Below are 18,297 nucleotides of genomic sequence, written 5' to 3' on the forward strand. Positions count from 1 at the left end.
AACATGGTGTAGGCAGCACCGATTGTTGTAGTTTTTCTCTCAACTGACAGCACTCCACACTTACAAACAACAGAGCTACATGTTAGAATCAACCAGAATTCTCCTTTAACTAACTGCTACATTTGACCAAGCCAGGAGCAACATGACTTGATGAATGAAATGCAAGCTAATTAGAGTGTTGTACATAATGCTCTCTCTCCCAGTCTTTCAATCACTAATTTTTTTAACTAATATTTGTCTAACCATCATCTGAATCAATTTGCAAACTGTAAGCAGCTATAGCAGGTATAATCTCATGTTATCTTAGGTTGAGTTTCACAAAAGAACATTCTGTGGTGACAGTAGTAGCCTCAGGCATTGGCAGGTAACATATAAGAACGGGAGATTCTTCACTAATACTTGCTTTGGCACCCAGACTCAAGACGTTCCCTTTCCAGCTGGTGAGGTAAGAGTAAGATCTTCATATGCCAGTAATATAAAAAAAGGTTGATTTAAATCTTGAAATACAGTCTAGCAACTTGTCCTCATAGTTGTATACCTAGTTCCTTCTGTATTATGTGATCAATGTTACATTTGAGACATTTTGAGAAAATGACTGTAAGTGTAACTGTATGCCATGGGGCTATCAGAAGTGTAAGGTGCCAGCATTCTTTTAGGTCTTATCTTATTAATAATGTATAATAATAATTTCTTATTTTGATGTTTGTAGCTTTTTCTTGGAACGGGCAAAGCAGGAAGTTGCCTGGGGAGGCATTTTTTCATGACACATTGGGGGTGCCACAAGCATTTAAAAAAATAAAAAAAAATCTTCAAAGAAGTTTTCTACTGTATTATCTATAATTTCACTTTATGGGGAATTGGCAAATTGGTGTCCCTCCTGGATGAGAAGGCACCGTGCAGGCGTGCACAGAGAAGCTGTGTGAGAAGGGGAAAGGGGAGCGGGGGACAATTCATCTTTAGGTCGAACGGGTTGCAGGGCATAGGCGCCGATAACATTTGTGCTCCACTAAAACGAAGCACCCACAAAGCTGATCGCAATTATGTGTCAATAACTCAGCAATTACATGTTTATCTCCAATCCTAACCCGAGTTGAAAGATAGCCAAACATTTTTTTATTACTTTTTTTTTTTAAAGGGTCTTGCCCTGGGTGTAATTCAGTGTAGAACCGCCAGTTTGTGGTCCAGAAAAAAAAAAAGCCTACAGAGACAGTGGATGAATCTCACCTCCGCTTGGTCTTGAGCGCATGTTATGGCTGTGAAATGCAGTCTTTCATGTGCAGCTATGTAATATTGGATTGGAATGTACAGTATAGGGTGAAGTACATTTTTTTTAGGTTGGCTTGAAAATAAGCGGTTTGATGTATACACGTTAGGTCAGTTACCACAAATGACTTAGGTTATTTTCCAACAAAACGTATTGCTAAACACAGGCCGGACAGATATTGTGATCACTAACTGTAGGCAAAAAGGACACTGACACCCAATTGACACTTTTAGCCTTTTTGGTGTTTGTAATTCAGTGACGTAGTTCTGGTTGGTTCATGTTCTGGGTCATGTATAAAAACACCACTGCAAGCTTCAATATTAAATTGGCAATTTGAAATTACATAATTTAACTGTCTAGAGAATATAAGCATTCAGTTATGTCAGAAAGAAAAAACCTTAACATAAAAAACAGGTTATTGAGGTTATGAAGATACAGCGTACACATAGACTTATTGAAATACCTTATTTTACTTCTTTAACACCCAAAGGGCAGAAACATGCAGAGAACGAAAGCAAACAGGTATATTGAGTGCAGTCAACATACCTGTGTCCATGCATATGTTTCCATTCCTTTTGTTGGTTATAACAACAGTATATACCTGAACCTGCTGTTTGGAAGTGTCACCACATAGCTCATAGTAATAATGCAAAAGGGAACTGATGATGGTTGATGTGTTAACTCAGTCTGTAGGATTTATCGTCTTAGGAGCACACTTTTTAATGTAAACATTTTGATCTCCTTTTTCTGAACAGAGTTCGAACACTGCAGCAATGTCTCCACCGGGTGTGTGTATGAACATCATCAATGCCCGTCACATAAAGGATGGCTATGGGACCCTTTCCAATCCTGAGCGGTTTCTCAACCAAGACTTTGAGCAGCTGAAACAGTACTGTACTATCAAACGGGTAAGGTACATTGATGACATGTTCCCCCCTGACAAAAGGTCCATCGGCGAAGGGATACTGAGCTCTTCTGAACTGGCTAATGTGGTGTGGTTGAGACCAACGGTGAGTGTTTGATCCCATGTCACACTAATTGTTGTTGGTTAATCAATCATGTAAGTTTTTGTATTCTTCAACAAACAGAAAGCTAAATTGGTTCAGTTGTGTGTAAAACGCATGTTGCATATTGTTCTAACCAAACTAAAATTATAGTGACACTGCATCCAAGGTCATAAAATGGATGCTTTTAAAGATGTTTGGTCCGTCAACTCATCTCATGAGATAAAAATGTCTCTTTTTTGCTAAATGTTCAACTTTATTAATTTGTTACTTGTTTAATTGTGACCCTTGTTAATGTTGGGCAGGTACGTCCACTTAGCTTGTGTTAGCATACATAAGATTTGATACATCGTGTTTTGTTGGCTTAGAATGAGCTTAATGTATTTTTAAGAATAAACGGCAAATGTCAAAGACATTTGACATTTGACAAAGCTAAGCCTTACCATAGTGTATAGCAAATTTTAAATACAATTCCTCTGTTTCAGGTTATGGTTCCCAATCCATATTTTCAAATTGATGGGCTCTCCAGGTTTGACTTTGGTCAAGGCTTAGTCGGTAGGGAAATTGCACGTTGTTTTTTTCCAGCAATGCAATTTTGAGATGCATTTGAGAAATGCAGACAACAGACTAAAATATTGTTACAATGTGTTTTTTGCTCTCTCGGCTGTGTCAGTATTGTGAGTATTTTGTAATCTGGAAACACTTCATTACACATTTTACTGTCATGCCTTTGACTGCTTAGTACACCTTCCTAACAACTCAATGACCTTTTTTTTTACTCAGGAAACTGCTGGTTTCTGGCCTCTATCGGATCTCTGACGTTCCAGAAATACATTCTTGAGCAAGTTGTTCCTCCTCAGCAAAACTTCGATGACAACTACTGCGGGCTGTTCCACTTCAGGGTAAATCAACAATCATTGCCAGTGTTTTTCTGAAAGTAGGTTTTACTAAATGGTACATATATCATTAGGCTATGAAACTCTCCTTTTTCATTTACTCAGTTCTGGAGATTTGGAAAATGGGTGGATGTTGTCATTGATGACAAGCTACCAACAATTAATGGGCAACTAATCTTCGTTCGCTCCAAAGATCCAACCCAGTTCTGGCCTGCTTTGCTGGAGAAAGCTTATGCCAAGTATAAAATAACAGTGTTTTGTTTCTCAGTCATAAAATGCATTCTGTCAAATTTTGGTAATATGTCTGTGTGAGTAATTTTAAACCCATGTGTGTCAGAGTGTGTGGTTCCTACTCGGACATGAATGCTGGAACTCCTGCCGAGGCTTTGGTGGACTTCACTGGTGGTGTTCATATACGTGTCAATCTGCCAGATCCTCCCTCAAACTTGTGGGAATTGATGTACAGGGCTTGTCTCTCCAAGTCACTGATGGGCTGTGGTACACCACAGGGGGTAAGCACAAAAATGTTTCGGGCTGCCAATATTTTTACTTGTCAGAGCAGGAAAACTAAGAAACATTATGGTTGTTTGGAAAAACTCAGGAGTAGCTTGACTCTGGACAAGTGAAGAAATGTCAAGGGAGACTTTGATGACTAACATAGAAGCATGTAAATAGCAATCAAGGAGAATATAGGAACACACGCTACAAGTTAACCACATTGTAGCAAGTTACATGCTAGACATTGAAATGCTGTGATGGAAGATGGGTGAGGTTAGGGTTTTCAGTGGGTGCATTCTAGACTAGTTAATGCATCTGACACATCCAGTAATCCAGTAATCCAGTAATCCATCAATGATTTCATAGCATTGACAAGCTTCTACCTATCCCCTTTTATACTTGCCTTTTTCGTTGAGCTTGTCTAGTATCACTTGGCAAGAAGTATTTTTTCAGACAAGTTTATGCTTAAAGCTTTAGTGCGTAACTTTTTTATATTAATGAACATCTGTTACATTCAAGCCATCGCCAAATAAGTTGCTGCAAAGCTAATTAAGACTATCATCTCCACACAACTCTCTCTGTATTTCATGGCTATGTTCAGAAGATTGTGTCATCAGGTGACTTTCCCGCGTAGAAGCTCAAATGAATATAATTACCTCTTCCGAAGACTTCATCATGTTTTCAATCCTCCGTGGCCTCCTTGGCTACTAGCAACTGTGTGGAGTAGGGGTGGGGGCGCGTGGGTGATCACGGAAGGCTTGTATCATGTAGACGCGCCAACAGTGTTGTTGGGCTGAACCCCTAGTTGCCCCCGATGCTTTGCCATCGGAATATGTTATGAGCAGTTGGCACCTTGTGCGACCACAGTGTGTAAATGTGTGTGAATGGTTATGTAAAAGCTCCTTGAGTAGTTGTTAAGACTAAAAAAGCGCTATATAAAAACAGTCTATTTACATGGACTTTATTACATGGGTAAAGAAAAGCATGTTGCACAAGACTTTCTGCCATGATTACAAATTCAGTATCCATATCTTGTACTGTAGAACACATCTGCCAACACTGTTTTACCAAATGGATTGGTTCAAGGCCATGCCTACGCTGTCACAGGTGTGAAACAGGTGAAGAATTGCATTCGTTCATTTAAGTTTATATACAGGTATGTCACCAATAGCTATATTTCAGGTTTTTAAATTGCTTATCTCTGTAAATTCATTTTGCCTATTCAATAAGTTTTAGGCCTTAAGTTGACCTCTAGTCATATGCTTTAAAGTAAGTAAGTACAGAGTAAAGTGTTGTTATTTTTATGCCATATAACAATCGTGATTTCTTTGGTAATTACTGGCCAGATGATGAGCCAAGGGAAACTGGTAAACCTGGTGCGTTTGTGGAACCCCTGGGGCACAGGAGAGTGGAATGGAGACTGGAGTGATTGGTAAGGACAGAGAAATTGCTCTAATTTGCTGCCTGAGGAAAACTACTGAAATTATTTGACAATGACATCATATTACATTGCCGATACATTCATTGCCCCACACAGGTAAATGTCTTAGGAATGCATTTTCGACAATTTGCGTCAGCTTCTTGATGATAATGTTTAGAGCAAAATAATGAAAACGCTTTTTTACGTCATGTATAAAAGGTTTGAGGACATTTTAAACAGAGCCACGAGAAGCATTTCTATAGATATTTTACTACACTAACATTCTTGTTATTATAAACTGTTTTCTCATTATTAACAACAGCAAAGTATGACCAAGGAAGCCAAGGTTTGACAGGTCTTCTAGATTCATATCTTGGAGGCTTTATCAGTTTCTCCTCAAAAACTGCATCAGACAAGTTAAAATTGTGTATCATGCTGGTGTCATCCAAATGATGGTAGATAATTGCTGTGCACTTTTTTAAACTATAATCTATAATCATATGTAGGATTAAATTGTGCCTTACAGTGCTGAGCATGCTAACAATGTTTGGAACAGAGCCGTGAGATTTTCGAGCTGTCTTAACGTCTTGGCGGTTTTTAGTAGTGGAGTTTTCAGTTTAATGCCATGGAAACCATATTTTGTTATCAATTACACAAATTAATCTGCCCAGTACAACCACAGTATGATCTGTTGGTCACTCATGCAACAGCTCTATTGAAATTAGTAATTTAGTTTTGCACTTCCATAAAGTTTGGTCAGCTCCAAAAACACTGGATCCTATACTTTCCATAAGCAACTTTACAGTTTCCTTTTGTGAGACCCTCCCTGCCTTTTTGAACTCCATGCCACGAGAGCCACAAGATTTATAAGTCAGGTTTTACACTACTAAAAATGGCTAACCTTCAAGCTCAAGCTGATTTGTTTTACTTAAAAAAACTACTTTACCTTTATTTAAAACAGGTTCTCTCAATGAGGTTGGTATTTTTTTTTCAAGAGAGATATGTGTCCAACATAAACATACAATTTTACAGTTAAAGCTATAATGCGTAGTCTCTGTCGCACCCATGAGTTCTAAGTAATGGCAAGGAGGACACAAGGGATTAAAAAAACACAATAAAACAACACAATCTTTAGAACATAGCCATACTGATAAATACAGAGAATTGTGTAGACCTGATAGTCTTAATTAGCGTTGTAGCAACTCATTTGGCTATGGCTTGAATGTAACGGACGATCATTATTATCAAAAAGTTACGCACTAAAGCTTTAAGGAAAGTGTGATTGCAAATATATAAGTAAAACCTGTCAAAATGTTCAAGAAAAATAAGATAATCTTGTTCCTCCAATGCTACCAAACTTTGCCAGAATATGCACTAGTGCATCTGGTAAAAAAACACCTGTGTGCTCTATGTCCCGGGTTACTCTGCCCTGCAGTGCCCTGCTACACCCTGTAACACCCTACAGTGCCCTGCTACTCCATGTAACGCCCTGCAGTGCCCTGCTACACCCTGTAACACCCTACAGTGCCCTGCTACTCCATGTAACGCCCTGCAGTGCCCTGCTACACCCTGTAACGCCCTGCAGTGCCCTGCTACACCCTTTAACGCCCTGCAGTGCCCTGCTACACCCTGTAACGCCCTGCAGTGCCCTGCTACACCCTTTAACGCCCTGCAGTGCCCTGCTACGCCCTGCAGTGCCCTGCTACACCCTTTAACGCCCTGCAGTGCCCTGCTACACCCTTTAACGCCCTGCAGTGCTCTGCTACACCCTGCAACGCCCTGCAGTGCCCTGTTACTACTACTATTTCTAGTCATAGTTCCATTATCTTTATTGTGACTATTATTGCCACTGTTTATTACACCCCCAATTACTGGAATTGTTGGGTCTTTGTAAATTATAAACTGTGGTCTAGACCTACTCTATCTGTAAAGTGTCTTGAGATAACTCGTTATGATTTAAACTATAAATAAAATTGAATAGAATTGAATTGCCTCTTAAATTTTAGAATAATTTGTAACAATATTACATTTTCCCCTTTCTTCACTGACAATCTGCATCTAAAGGTCATCTTTGTGGCAAACTGTGAGTCCTCAAGATCGTGAGATGTGCCTTTCAGTGCGTAATGATGGGGAGTTCTGGTGAGCATGATATCAAAATAAAGTCAATTCTAAAAATTCCAAATGCAAAATGTTTGATTTTATTTGTAATAAGACATACCTTGTAATTTAAAATTGGATTTCAGTTACATATCTAAAACAATCTAAAAACAGATTGCAATCTTAACTCAACTCATCATTGCCCAGCCCTATTTTCTCTTTGAAAGATCAAGTGAATCTCAGACTAAAACAGCAGTGTGTTATATAAATTAATCTTTGTGTCAACAGGATGACACTGGAAGATTTCTGTAAATTCTACACAGATCTTGACATCTGCGGCCTGTGTCCCGACTTCCTTGATGGAAACTCTTCCTGCCACTGGAAAACCTCCTTCTATGAGGGCAGATGGGTTGCAGGAACAACTGCTGGAGGATGCATGAATAACCTCGGTACTTCCACGATCCTATCTGGTCTGAAAAACTGTCCCCTCAAAAAAAGCATAGGGAGACTGGAGTGTGCCAATTTGAAAGTGTAGAGATTTCTATTGAGATAATTTAATTAATTAGTTAATTATATAATGTAAAATTATATAAAACACACACACACACACACACACACAGACACACACACACACACCTATACTGCCAAAACTGAACTAGCGGGCTACACCGGCCCCTTGTTGGTGAGTGTCTAATTATGCCAAAGTCCATATGTTTCGCTTAACAAAGTTGGAAAATGCAAATTTGTTTCCCTATCTGTCTTCCAGACAGTTTCTGGACTAATCCACAGTACCGGGTCAAGATTATGGGATTACTTGATGAATGTTCGGTTAAACAGGGTGAGAAAAACGTGCTGGTGTCTCTCATGCAAAAGCCGGACAAGAGAAACAGGCGCCTGGTCCAAAACCTCCACATTGGATTCTCTGTATTTGAGGTAATTATTAGGCTACCCTTTGTGTCTGTTGTAGTGTAATGACTATGCTGTAATCAACTGTTGAAGTTGGCATTCATATTTATGTGGCTCATGTTAACAAACAAAACAACATAAAACACTCAATTTTATGACCTAAACAGATTTTTTTCTAGAATTTGGTAAACCTCTATTTGCCCCAAGTGATCATACAATTCCCTGATTTCTACATTTTTACATTAATTACATGTTTCGTATATCCATGATTTGACTTAATTTGTTTTTTTCCTAACATGAACTAATTTTCCTCTGATTTCTCCAAAGGTGACCGAAGAAGTAAGTAAAATATCTAGCCCAATCATCATACACAGTACATGCCCACCTACATTGTGCAGCTATGTTATACTGTAAACTGCATAGAACGGAAATATACATTTATTTCTGGTATTACAGTACAAGGCACAGAGGGGGAAGTTTCCAGCCTCTTTCTTCAGCAGAAATGTACCTGTGGCCCAAACTAAAACCTTCCTGAATGGACGTGAGGTGATGGAGTTCCTTTTGCTAAAGCATGGTGAATACGTGATTGTGCCGTCCACCTTCAGTCCCAATGAAACAGCTGGCTTCATCCTGACCATCCTCTCCAAGGCAGAGACCCACGTTCAGTATGTCACTCGCAACTCACTTGTTTGTGTTAAACACATGTACCATTAATCTATATGCCACAATCCACATATGATAACCCTTGCACTGTAGTGCAACAAGTAAGATACTTGAAAATTGTAATTAATTTATGACATTTCTTATTTAATTATTTAGCTGCAATAGTGTCAAGGGGGCTTTTAAACAACTCCAAAGCACTGATAACAAAGTTAAATTCACCCTCCACCAAGCCAACCCCCAAAATGTCAATGTACTGTAAGGGAGTGTTACTGGGATTTAGAAACTGTAAAGACATTGCTGAATTTCAAATAGTGATCACTACTTGTTTACAAAGTAATGTGTTACTGCTCAACACTCTCCACAAGTGAAGCATTTATGTTGTCTTTCCTCAGTGAGAATTCTGCTGTTGATAATCACGTACAAAGGGAAGCAGAAGAGGTGTGCAAGATTTTAAAATACTGTATATGATCAATGTTCATATTATTTTGGTATTGCTGTTGTGTTCCACGGTTACTATGTTGATTACATTGATATCATACATAGTATATAACTACATACATATCAAAGAGTGCATTCATTCATCTGGAGCTAAAAAGAACTCAATCTTTTGCAGCCCATGCAAATCAAAAACGTAGAGGATGACGACAAAAAGAGAAGCTTTTTCCGTCAATACTCTGACAAGGTAATTTGTGTGTGGTAAGGAATTAGGTCAACATTTAAAATATGCTTAATTGTTTTGCTACATTCTCCACCAGCATAGACTCTAAGAAGCAACCTGATTTCACCAAAAAAACAACGAAATGACCTCTGATCATTGCATCATGTGGTGGTGGGGGTGGTACTATAAAACATGTAATTTGTTAAAATTACATCCCGGGACCACGCAAGCAATTAAGGTCCAGGCAACAAAACTACTTGGTTAGGTTGAGGAAAAAAAATCATAGTTTGGAATAAAATAAGTATATTACATAAGTAATGTAAGGATGTTACAGCTACGTGACATAAGTATGTTATGTATTTTAATCAGTGATGGGAATGACGGCATTATAATATAACTGCGTTACTTTTTTTCAGTAACAAGTAATCTAATTGATTGCTCTTCCCATCTTAATACCGGCGTTACCATTACTGCCGAGAAATGCGGCTCGTTACTATAATTGAAGCTGTTTTTTTTCCATCAGACCAACTAGAAAGACTTATTTTCTTCCTTGGTTAGTGGGCCGTGCATGAGACAAGCGCATAAATGCTGACGATTGGCTGAGGTTGAGTACAATTTTATGGTAAGCCAATCAGAGGTAGAGTTGGTCGGGTGTTCATAAGCACGCTTAGTCGGACACATAACGAACAACAGAAGCGAGTCAGTCAACAAGAGACAGGTATGGCGTTATGAAATGGGGGCGGGGGGGGGGGGGGGGGGGGGGGGGGGGGGGGTAACTTTTCTTGCTAATGATTTTCCACCGTGGTCAGAAAACATAGGCACTAAGACTCTAGAGTGGCTACTCGCTCCAAAACTAATCGCTGTCACTTTCTCACTTCACCCCTCGCTCTAAATTAAGTTGAAAGTAACGCATTAGTTACTTTCTAAAGTAACTGGTTACTTTTATAATTTGTAACTGAGTATCTAATTTAGTTACTTTGTGGAAGAAGTAACTGTAACTAATTACTTTTTAAAAGTAAAATTCCCAACTCTGATTTTAACTTGTGTATATAAGTAAAAAGAAAAGAAGTCATAATTGAATTTAGGTTTTGCATGGGACACAAACAGCAGCCTCCTGGGTAAAAGTACTGTTTGTTTGACCCATTCATCCCTATGCAGATTGTGGCTGTGTGGGTGTGTTTAATCGTGGCGCAGTACCTTCACCTTATCTCACTCACAACGGATCCTAATTGACTTTCCATTGGCATTCTTTCCGTGGTACTGCCACATATTTTTAAGATTTTCCATGTCGCCACCACCATGTAGTCTGGTGTTATGAGGTTGATGTCATTTCACTTTGTTCTGTAAGATCAAGCTGCCAAGAAGTTACTGGTCTCAGCCAAGAAATAGTCAGGCACAGAGAATTGTCTTTACACGTTTTGTACTGCCTTGTGCAAAGCTAAGTTAAGCTAACTGCCAGCTTTTATGTCTGCATTGTATTTTCTTTCTATTTGAGCTACAGTATATCATTATTCCGTTGGGGTTTTGTCTTTTCTACTGGAATTTAAACCCTTAAGGTGTACATGCTACTATTTTCCCCAAATATATAGGTAAAGGTATCATGACAGCTAACACATGAGCCAAGTATTTCCTTCTTTTTATTTCCAGTATGAAGAAGTGGATGCTGAGCAGCTCCAAAGGCTTCTAAATGAAAACATTCTGAAAGGTTTGGACTGTAAAACATCAAAAGGCTAGACAGCATATGAGCTAAATGTATATATATAAATGTATATATTCAAATAATATAATAATAATCTTGTGTAGCACTGCTATGTTGTTTTTAGTTAAATTCAGTCTACAACTATTTCTGTTTTTATTTAGGAGACTTGAAATCTGGAGGCTTCAGCATTGATGCCTGTCGCAGCATGGTTGCTCTGATGGATGTATCCTCTTATGTTATTAATTGTGAATTGGTCTACTCGAAAAATATCTTGTCCTTTTTTCTCCACCTTAGCTCCCAGTTTGCTAAAGGGGCAATCTCTCACAGTAAATGTAGATGTAGTTACATTAAACACATAAGTAGCGTACATGCTAAATCCTGCCTGCCCTTTTGGTGGTTTCACAACCATGAACTGATTTAAAGTTCAGGTAAAGACATGAGGCAACATGTACACCGAGTCAAACCTTTGCTTCCAGTTGATGCATATTTTGCTTTTGTTGATATGATTGTGGCATGGTATGATAGAGTTACCATCTTCTCTACTAACTAATGTAATGCACATTAAAGCAGTGCCAAACGTGCCTTCACCTTTGTATATTTTAAAAGATATAGTATGTGATTTTAATCATATACACTTTTTGTCAAATTCAGAAAATACATTATATCCTCATGGTAACCTTGCACCATGTAAATTGCCAGGACACTCTTGTAAAAGAGATTTTTAATCTCAAGGAGTTTTTATCCTGGTTAAATAAAGGTTTGAATGAAATGAGCCAGTCGGCCATATGTTATCTGTCCGTAAATCTGGGGGGCAGAGCTTATGAAGGGGGGGTTGTATTCATTTTGCAGTTGAGTTCAAATATCAGCAAGTATTTGTGCAACATCACTTTCTGCACCTTTAACACACAAATAGATTTAAAGGTCAGACTAAGACATGAAATAACATGCACAGTGCTTATACCTTAATGTTGGGTTAGACATCAATCACTGGCAAACTGAACGGTGAGGAGTTTGTTCGTCTGTGGAAGAAGATCCTCGCATACAAGGTAACAGGGACCAAGTGAAAGTTGAACACTTCATAATGAAACAAAGATGCCTGGTGACGTCCCAATAATTGCAGACATGACTGTACAAGTTGCCCACAATGCAGGGTTAGGGTGCGTCCTGATTCTGTGTATAGGGTCTGTGTGTTCTTGGTGTGTCGAGCTTAGAGATTTACAATACTAAGTCTTTTCTTTTACCAGGGCATTTTCTTCTGCACAGATGTTTCACAAACAGGGACGCTGTCACTGAGTGAGCTGAGGAATGCAGTCATGGCTTCAGGTAGAGGATCGTGCACTTCTCTTTGTCTATAGACAGAACTGAACCTTACTGGGATTTATCCCCATCAATCTTATAAAATGTGCCTGTGAAATATTTCCAACCCTTACTAATTGTTACATTTAAAATTGATTTTGATGCAAAACAACAATGCTACGAAGCCAAGTTCCACAAATATACAGTAATGTGAACAATTCAATTTCATTTCAATTCAATTTTATTTATAGTATCAATTCATAACAAGAGTTATCTCGAGACACTTTACAGATAGAGTAGGTCTAGACCACACTGTATAATTTACAAAGGACCCAACAGTTCTAGTATTTCCCTCCAGAGCAAGACACAAGTGCGGCAGTGGCAAAGAAAAACTCCCTTTTATGAAGAATATGTGGCAATAACAGTCACAGTAAAAAATAATGGAACCGTGACTAGAAATAGTAGTCTGTAGTAGTTTATGGCACAGCAGGCCACTGCAAGGCATTACAAGGCACAGCAGGACGTAGCAGGGTACCACACTAGAGGAGCCTGATAGCTGAATGCTCTGGCTCCCATTCTACTTTTAGAGACTACAAGTAACTCTGAATTCTGTGGGACAAAGTGGGACAACAAGGCACTAAGAGCTCTTCAAGATAAGATGGTTCTTGACCATTTAGAGCTTTGTAGGTCAGGAGAAGGATTTTACATGAAACCAATGCAGAGAAGCTAATACAGGATCCGTTTGATCTTTTTTTTTAGTTCTTGTCAGAACACGCGCTGCAGCATTCTGGATCAGTTGGAGAGCCTTAAGGGACTTATTTGAGCTTCCTGATAATAAAGAATTACTGTAGGCCATCTTGGAAGTAAAACATGCATGGACTCGTTTTTTCAGCATTGTTTTGAGACAGGATGTTCCTAATTTTGGCAGTGTTACAAAGATGAAAAAAACGCTGTTCTTGAGGTTTGTTTTAGATGGGCGTTAAATGATATATCCAGATCAAAAATAACTCCTAGATTTCTGACATTAGTGCTGGAGGCTATGGCAATACCATCCAGAGTCTATATCCCTAGATAATGAAGTTTGGAGGTGTTTAGGGCCATGCACAATAACAATAACTGTCTGAGTTTAACATCAGAAAAATGTAGGTCATCCATGATTTTATATAATTTACGCATGCTTGAAATTTAGCAAACTAACTGGTTTTGTCTTGATAGGTATAATTGGGTGTCATCCGCATAGCGCCTCTTTTGTTTAGGCTTACCTTTGATTTAACCGATCTGAGTTGGGGGACAGACACCGTGGTTATTAGACTATGAGTGGGCGACTGCTCCAGTGGAAGCACAGAGGAGCGCATTGCACTGCACCTCTGATTACTATCACACTTGGTCATGGTTTATAGCCGATAATAGACTCGGTCAGACTGACAACCAGCGGTGGAAGGTTCACATGCGGCTGTACATATCATTGCTGATCAGGTTTGGCTGGGGTCCAGAGAAAACTATTGAGTCTGATATTGTCTTTGCATATGCACAAAGTGACTGAACATTAATTTTAGTGATCTCCGATTTGCATAATCGGGTATCATTACCACCTAATTGACAGTACATAGTACATCCGGCTTGTCTGCCAACGATAAAAATACTGAGCTGTAGTTCAGTTGCGTAATGTTAATCCCCTGCTTTTGTGTTGACACTGACATGGATGATAAACATGTATTTACTTAACCAGATCCCAGCAACTTTTAAATCATTCAAATGCAAACACAGGTGTAACTAATCACACTGATTATGGTTCAAGTCATGTGTCCCAGTAGGCCATGAGAGTGTCAGTGTCATGTCTTAACAAATTGCAAAATAATCTGCAAATTAGTTGCAGCCCTAATACAAAATCATACTTAAACTTGTGTCTCATATATATTTTTCAGGAAAGATTATCAGAGATGACATGCTGAATTTGATGGCTCTGCGCTACGGTGCCTCCTCTGGCCAAATTACCCTGGAGAGCTTCATCAGTCTAATGCTTCGCTTTGACTGCATGAACCGTAAGTAAATTTAGAAATCGGATGACAGTAGAGAATAGTAAAATAAATAAAAATAAACAATCAAATACTTTCCCTGAAACTTTTCTGTGTGCTCAGCAAACTATTTTTACTTATTTTAAACGTGTAAATAAATGTCTTGTTTTATTAGCAAATGCTTCCATTAAGAGGAAACTGTTTTTGTGACCAAATGTTTTATTTAAAGATTACAAACAATTACAAACAATATGCTGAGACATGAGAATGTGTCACAGGACCAATAATAAAAAACAAAAACACGCAGAAAAATGGGAAGGAGGGAAACACAACAGCAAGAGCGATGTACGCAGCTCACAAACAACACACACACAGACAGAAACAAGATAAGGGACCAATGCGCAAATAGAGGCAACATGGCCGTAGGACCAGTCTAGCCTTAGCAGCCGTGAGTCCAGCAAAAACAGCACGTTTTTTAGTTTTAGAGAGCTGATGGGCTGACAGATCATTCAGAATCAAACAGGTGACAGGTACAGTAACATTAATTAGGGCAGATATTTTGGATGCAATATTGTTCGAAAACTGACCAACAGGAGAGCAATCTCAGATTGATGTTAAGATTAGTGCCCCGAGCCTTCAGTGGTCAGAAATTGCATAAAGGGCAGTTGATTACTTTCATGTGATGCATTTTCACAGGGGTGGGATATATCCTATGAAATTGTCGTGAATCTGCTGATGGTTTGTACTGCGTGATACTTCTGGGATGTTAGACCATACATCATGCCACTTATGATTGTTGCTCAGATCTGGTCAATTGCGTTCCCAGACCTTTTCAATAGGAAGGGCAGTGCGGCAAGATATTACCAAAAACTGATAAAGCCTACCATACCATAGTTTTTTTGGCTGCATAGTGAATAAATTCTGAATAGGATGGATGTGCAAAAAACTCTGCAAGGAAACACTGTATGCCTTGAAGGCTGATCTTAATTGAAGGTAAAAGAAAAATGAGGAACATGGTAGACTGAATGCGTTTTGTAGGTCGGAAAAAGGTAACATGTAAAAAAAGAAGAAGAAAAAAGTAACCAGTCTCGCTGAAGATGTCTTTTATATAATGAACCCCCTCTGTTCCAATTGTGGGGCTGTTATAGGCCTCCCACCGATCAAGAGTGCTGCATTGAAAAATAAGGAACTGTTGCTGTTTCAGCCAATCTCAAAGTCTTGATGAGATGAGTGATAATGGGGATAAAGTTTGGCTGGCACTGTTTTTTTAGATATACTGGGAAAGAGAACGTCATGGAGTGACCAAGGTTCTGTCATAACACTATTTAAGGACTAGTTTTGGTTTACCCAGTGTTTTCTCTGTATTTAGGCAGGTTTATCCGCAACAGAAACATAGTCTGATCGGCACGAAAGCAAAAAAGGCAAGGACCTTATGTAGGCTATGTATATACACATGTGTGTTTATATAAATATGTATATGTGTGTGTGTGTATGTGTATATATATATGTGTGTGTGTGTGTGTGTGTATATATATATATATATATATATATATATATATATATATATATGTATATGTAGCAAAAGAAAAGTCATGTGAAAATGCCACTGAATATTGTTATAATGAAGATATAATGAACATTTGAATGCAAGACTTTGCTGTCATAGGTGGTTTTACCATATGGCATAGGTAAAGGGCCTTGTGAATTTGTGTTTTTTATAAATTAGATTTAGAAAACACAACCGGTTACACATATTGCAGCGCAGCTTAATCCGGCACGACTCAACTGGGACTCATCTAGAGATTTGCCGTGTTGCTTATTTGTTCCGTGTAGTGTGGTCATGCGGATGTCTGTGACATTTTTTAATTCTACGATGGCATATGACAGATATGTCTAACTCTCACTCCTTGCCTTCATAGTTTCTGAAGTAATAACAATTTGTGTCTTTCTCAATAGAAATCTTCAGCCAGTTGTCTGATGGGACGAAAATGACTCTTTGGGAATCAGAGGTAATAAAAGTTCTTTAGAGGTGTACACTTGGACCCATTTCTTAAAACGTGTTGGTAATTTAAGTTTTTAACCAATCACAGCCTGTACAGTTGTTGATCTGAAACAGTGGGAGGAAAATGTCTTATTGGTGGGCTAATGGTACTGATGCAAATCTTTGTTTCAAATACCCTTAGTGTGTTGAGGGTGATGTTCTAGAAATTATGGCATTCTTGTACTACATTATTAGTTTTCTGTGATAAAATAATCCTGCTTTTAACCAGTGCTACAGATACACTGAAACACAAGAAAAATCTATCCATTTTTAATTTGCAGTGGATGTACCTTTCGATGTACACCTAAGAGAAGATGGACTGCAGGATTCATACGGATTTACAGCAGTAAAGTACACAAAAGGTGTAGCTCCAAATTAGCTATTACATGGTATTAAACAAGGTATACATTTCTAAATTTGCTAATATTACGAGTGTAACAAACATTGTGTCCTACCCTCTGCCTTTTTGCTCTTTTCTACTGCAAAGTAGAGTGGGAAAAAAACTGGAAGGAACATGCACAGTGTGGCTACTTTATTTCCCTGTTATAGACAGTACCCAAAATGTGCATAGCATTGAATACTACAAAATAAAAAATTTGGACTGGATCTCATGATCTCTGGATCTTTTTTCTTACTAAGGTTCAACATGTTACATTTGTTACAAATGCTGTTTAGAAGTGAAAGTATATTTTCCTTTTTGAGGTTAATACAAATGTAGGGCATTATAGCACAGCTGTCTCAAAAACACAAGTGGATCATAAACACAAAAATTGGATGAACTCACTATTTGTTTTTATTGTTAATTCCCTAGTAAATGTAATGCAAAATATATGCTGCAAGCAGCGTTGGACGGGCCCTCGCTAATCTGCACGTTACTGGCACACGCTGAACATTGTGACCGTGCATTTGCGCAGCACTCACATATTGCAAATCGGAACTCCCATACAACCCTCTATCTTAAACGGTTCAAATTGTATGAAAGGGGCGTGGTCTGGTTGAGTGGGCGTGGTTACATTATAGGGGGCTCAGTATCACATGTATACCACACATCAAAGTTTCATGTATATCGAATGAGGTTTGTCATGTAAGGCTGATTTCCTGTTGCCAGTTGGTGGCACTATCTCCAAAAATCAATATTCCTGTGATTCTTTCAATAACATAGTTTTACAACATGAAGAGATAGATTTACGCGGAAGTTGCAATCAAGCAATTTTCTAACAAATCTCGCTCTCAAGATGTAAGTTTTACTGAACATTTGATTAGTGTTTTGTTGATTTATTAGAGTTGATCAATTAGTTTGATTAGAAGTCACAAACTATTTAGAATGGTTGTTGTAATATGCAGCACAGTGATATGTTTCTGAAATAAAACCCTAGTTTAAGTTTTAATCTTTTTGCTAGCTGCTGAATTTGAAGGGTAAAAGAAAGAGGTTCATCTATTAAAATGCCAAGATATCTGTACTTGTAAACACATTCAATATTGATACCCGTGGAAGTGAGGATTGGAGGCAGCATGACTTTTGTTATTTCAGCATTTAAAAAAAGTTTTAAATCATAAAGATTCTGTTGAAGTTAAAAACAAGTTGTAACAGGGCGAGGGCATGCTTTTGTTGCTTACCTTTTGTTGTTGTCCCTGTTGTGGTCAGGGTTGGCATTGAGCTGCCTGTGGTTCCTGTGGATGAGATCCAGTCTAGTAGACGGTGCATTGTAAAAACCAGTCAGCTCACAGCAGTGATATTTCATCTGCTGCAAATCCACTTTGTTGTATATCCCTGAGATGTGAATTAAAATGGTGCCATGAACAATAAACACCAAATCTTGAGGGAAATTGGCATGTTATG

General features: G+C 38.5%; 1 protein-coding gene across 1 annotated transcript; it reads left to right on the forward strand.

Annotated features, from left to right (window-relative positions):
• The first annotated feature begins 378 nt into the window (after nt 1-378).
• On the forward strand, nt 379-16,928 carry LOC116669923 (calpain-1 catalytic subunit). The gene is made up of 22 exons (XM_032500063.1): nt 379-445; nt 2,020-2,274; nt 2,754-2,823; nt 3,052-3,170; nt 3,270-3,403; nt 3,502-3,676; nt 4,706-4,780; nt 5,009-5,094; nt 7,147-7,221; nt 7,468-7,628; nt 7,946-8,112; nt 8,413-8,424; nt 8,542-8,750; nt 9,141-9,186; nt 9,362-9,430; nt 11,054-11,111; nt 11,267-11,328; nt 12,083-12,151; nt 12,350-12,428; nt 14,327-14,443; nt 16,373-16,425; nt 16,739-16,928. Exons 2-22 carry the CDS (start codon nt 2,038-2,040, stop codon nt 16,763-16,765), a joined length of 2,100 nt encoding a protein of 699 aa, XP_032355954.1. The 5' UTR covers nt 379-445; nt 2,020-2,037; the 3' UTR covers nt 16,766-16,928.
• The last annotated feature ends 1,369 nt before the right edge of the window (nt 16,929-18,297 follow it).

Source organism: Etheostoma spectabile, chromosome 20 (genome assembly GCF_008692095.1).
Source record: "Etheostoma spectabile isolate EspeVRDwgs_2016 chromosome 20, UIUC_Espe_1.0, whole genome shotgun sequence".
In the NCBI taxonomy this organism is placed as follows: Eukaryota; Metazoa; Chordata; class Actinopteri; order Perciformes; family Percidae; genus Etheostoma; species Etheostoma spectabile.

Coding starts and splice junctions, on each gene's coding strand:
- LOC116669923 (XM_032500063.1), top strand. CDS start 2,038: ATGTCTCCACCGGGTGTGTGTATGAACATCATCAATGCCCGTCACATA. Junction 11,329..12,082: donor GCATGGTTGCTCTGATGGAT/GTATCCTCTTAT, acceptor ATGTTGGGTTAG/ACATCAATCACTGGCAAACT. Junction 12,429..14,326: donor GAATGCAGTCATGGCTTCAG/GTAGAGGATCGT, acceptor TATATTTTTCAG/GAAAGATTATCAGAGATGAC.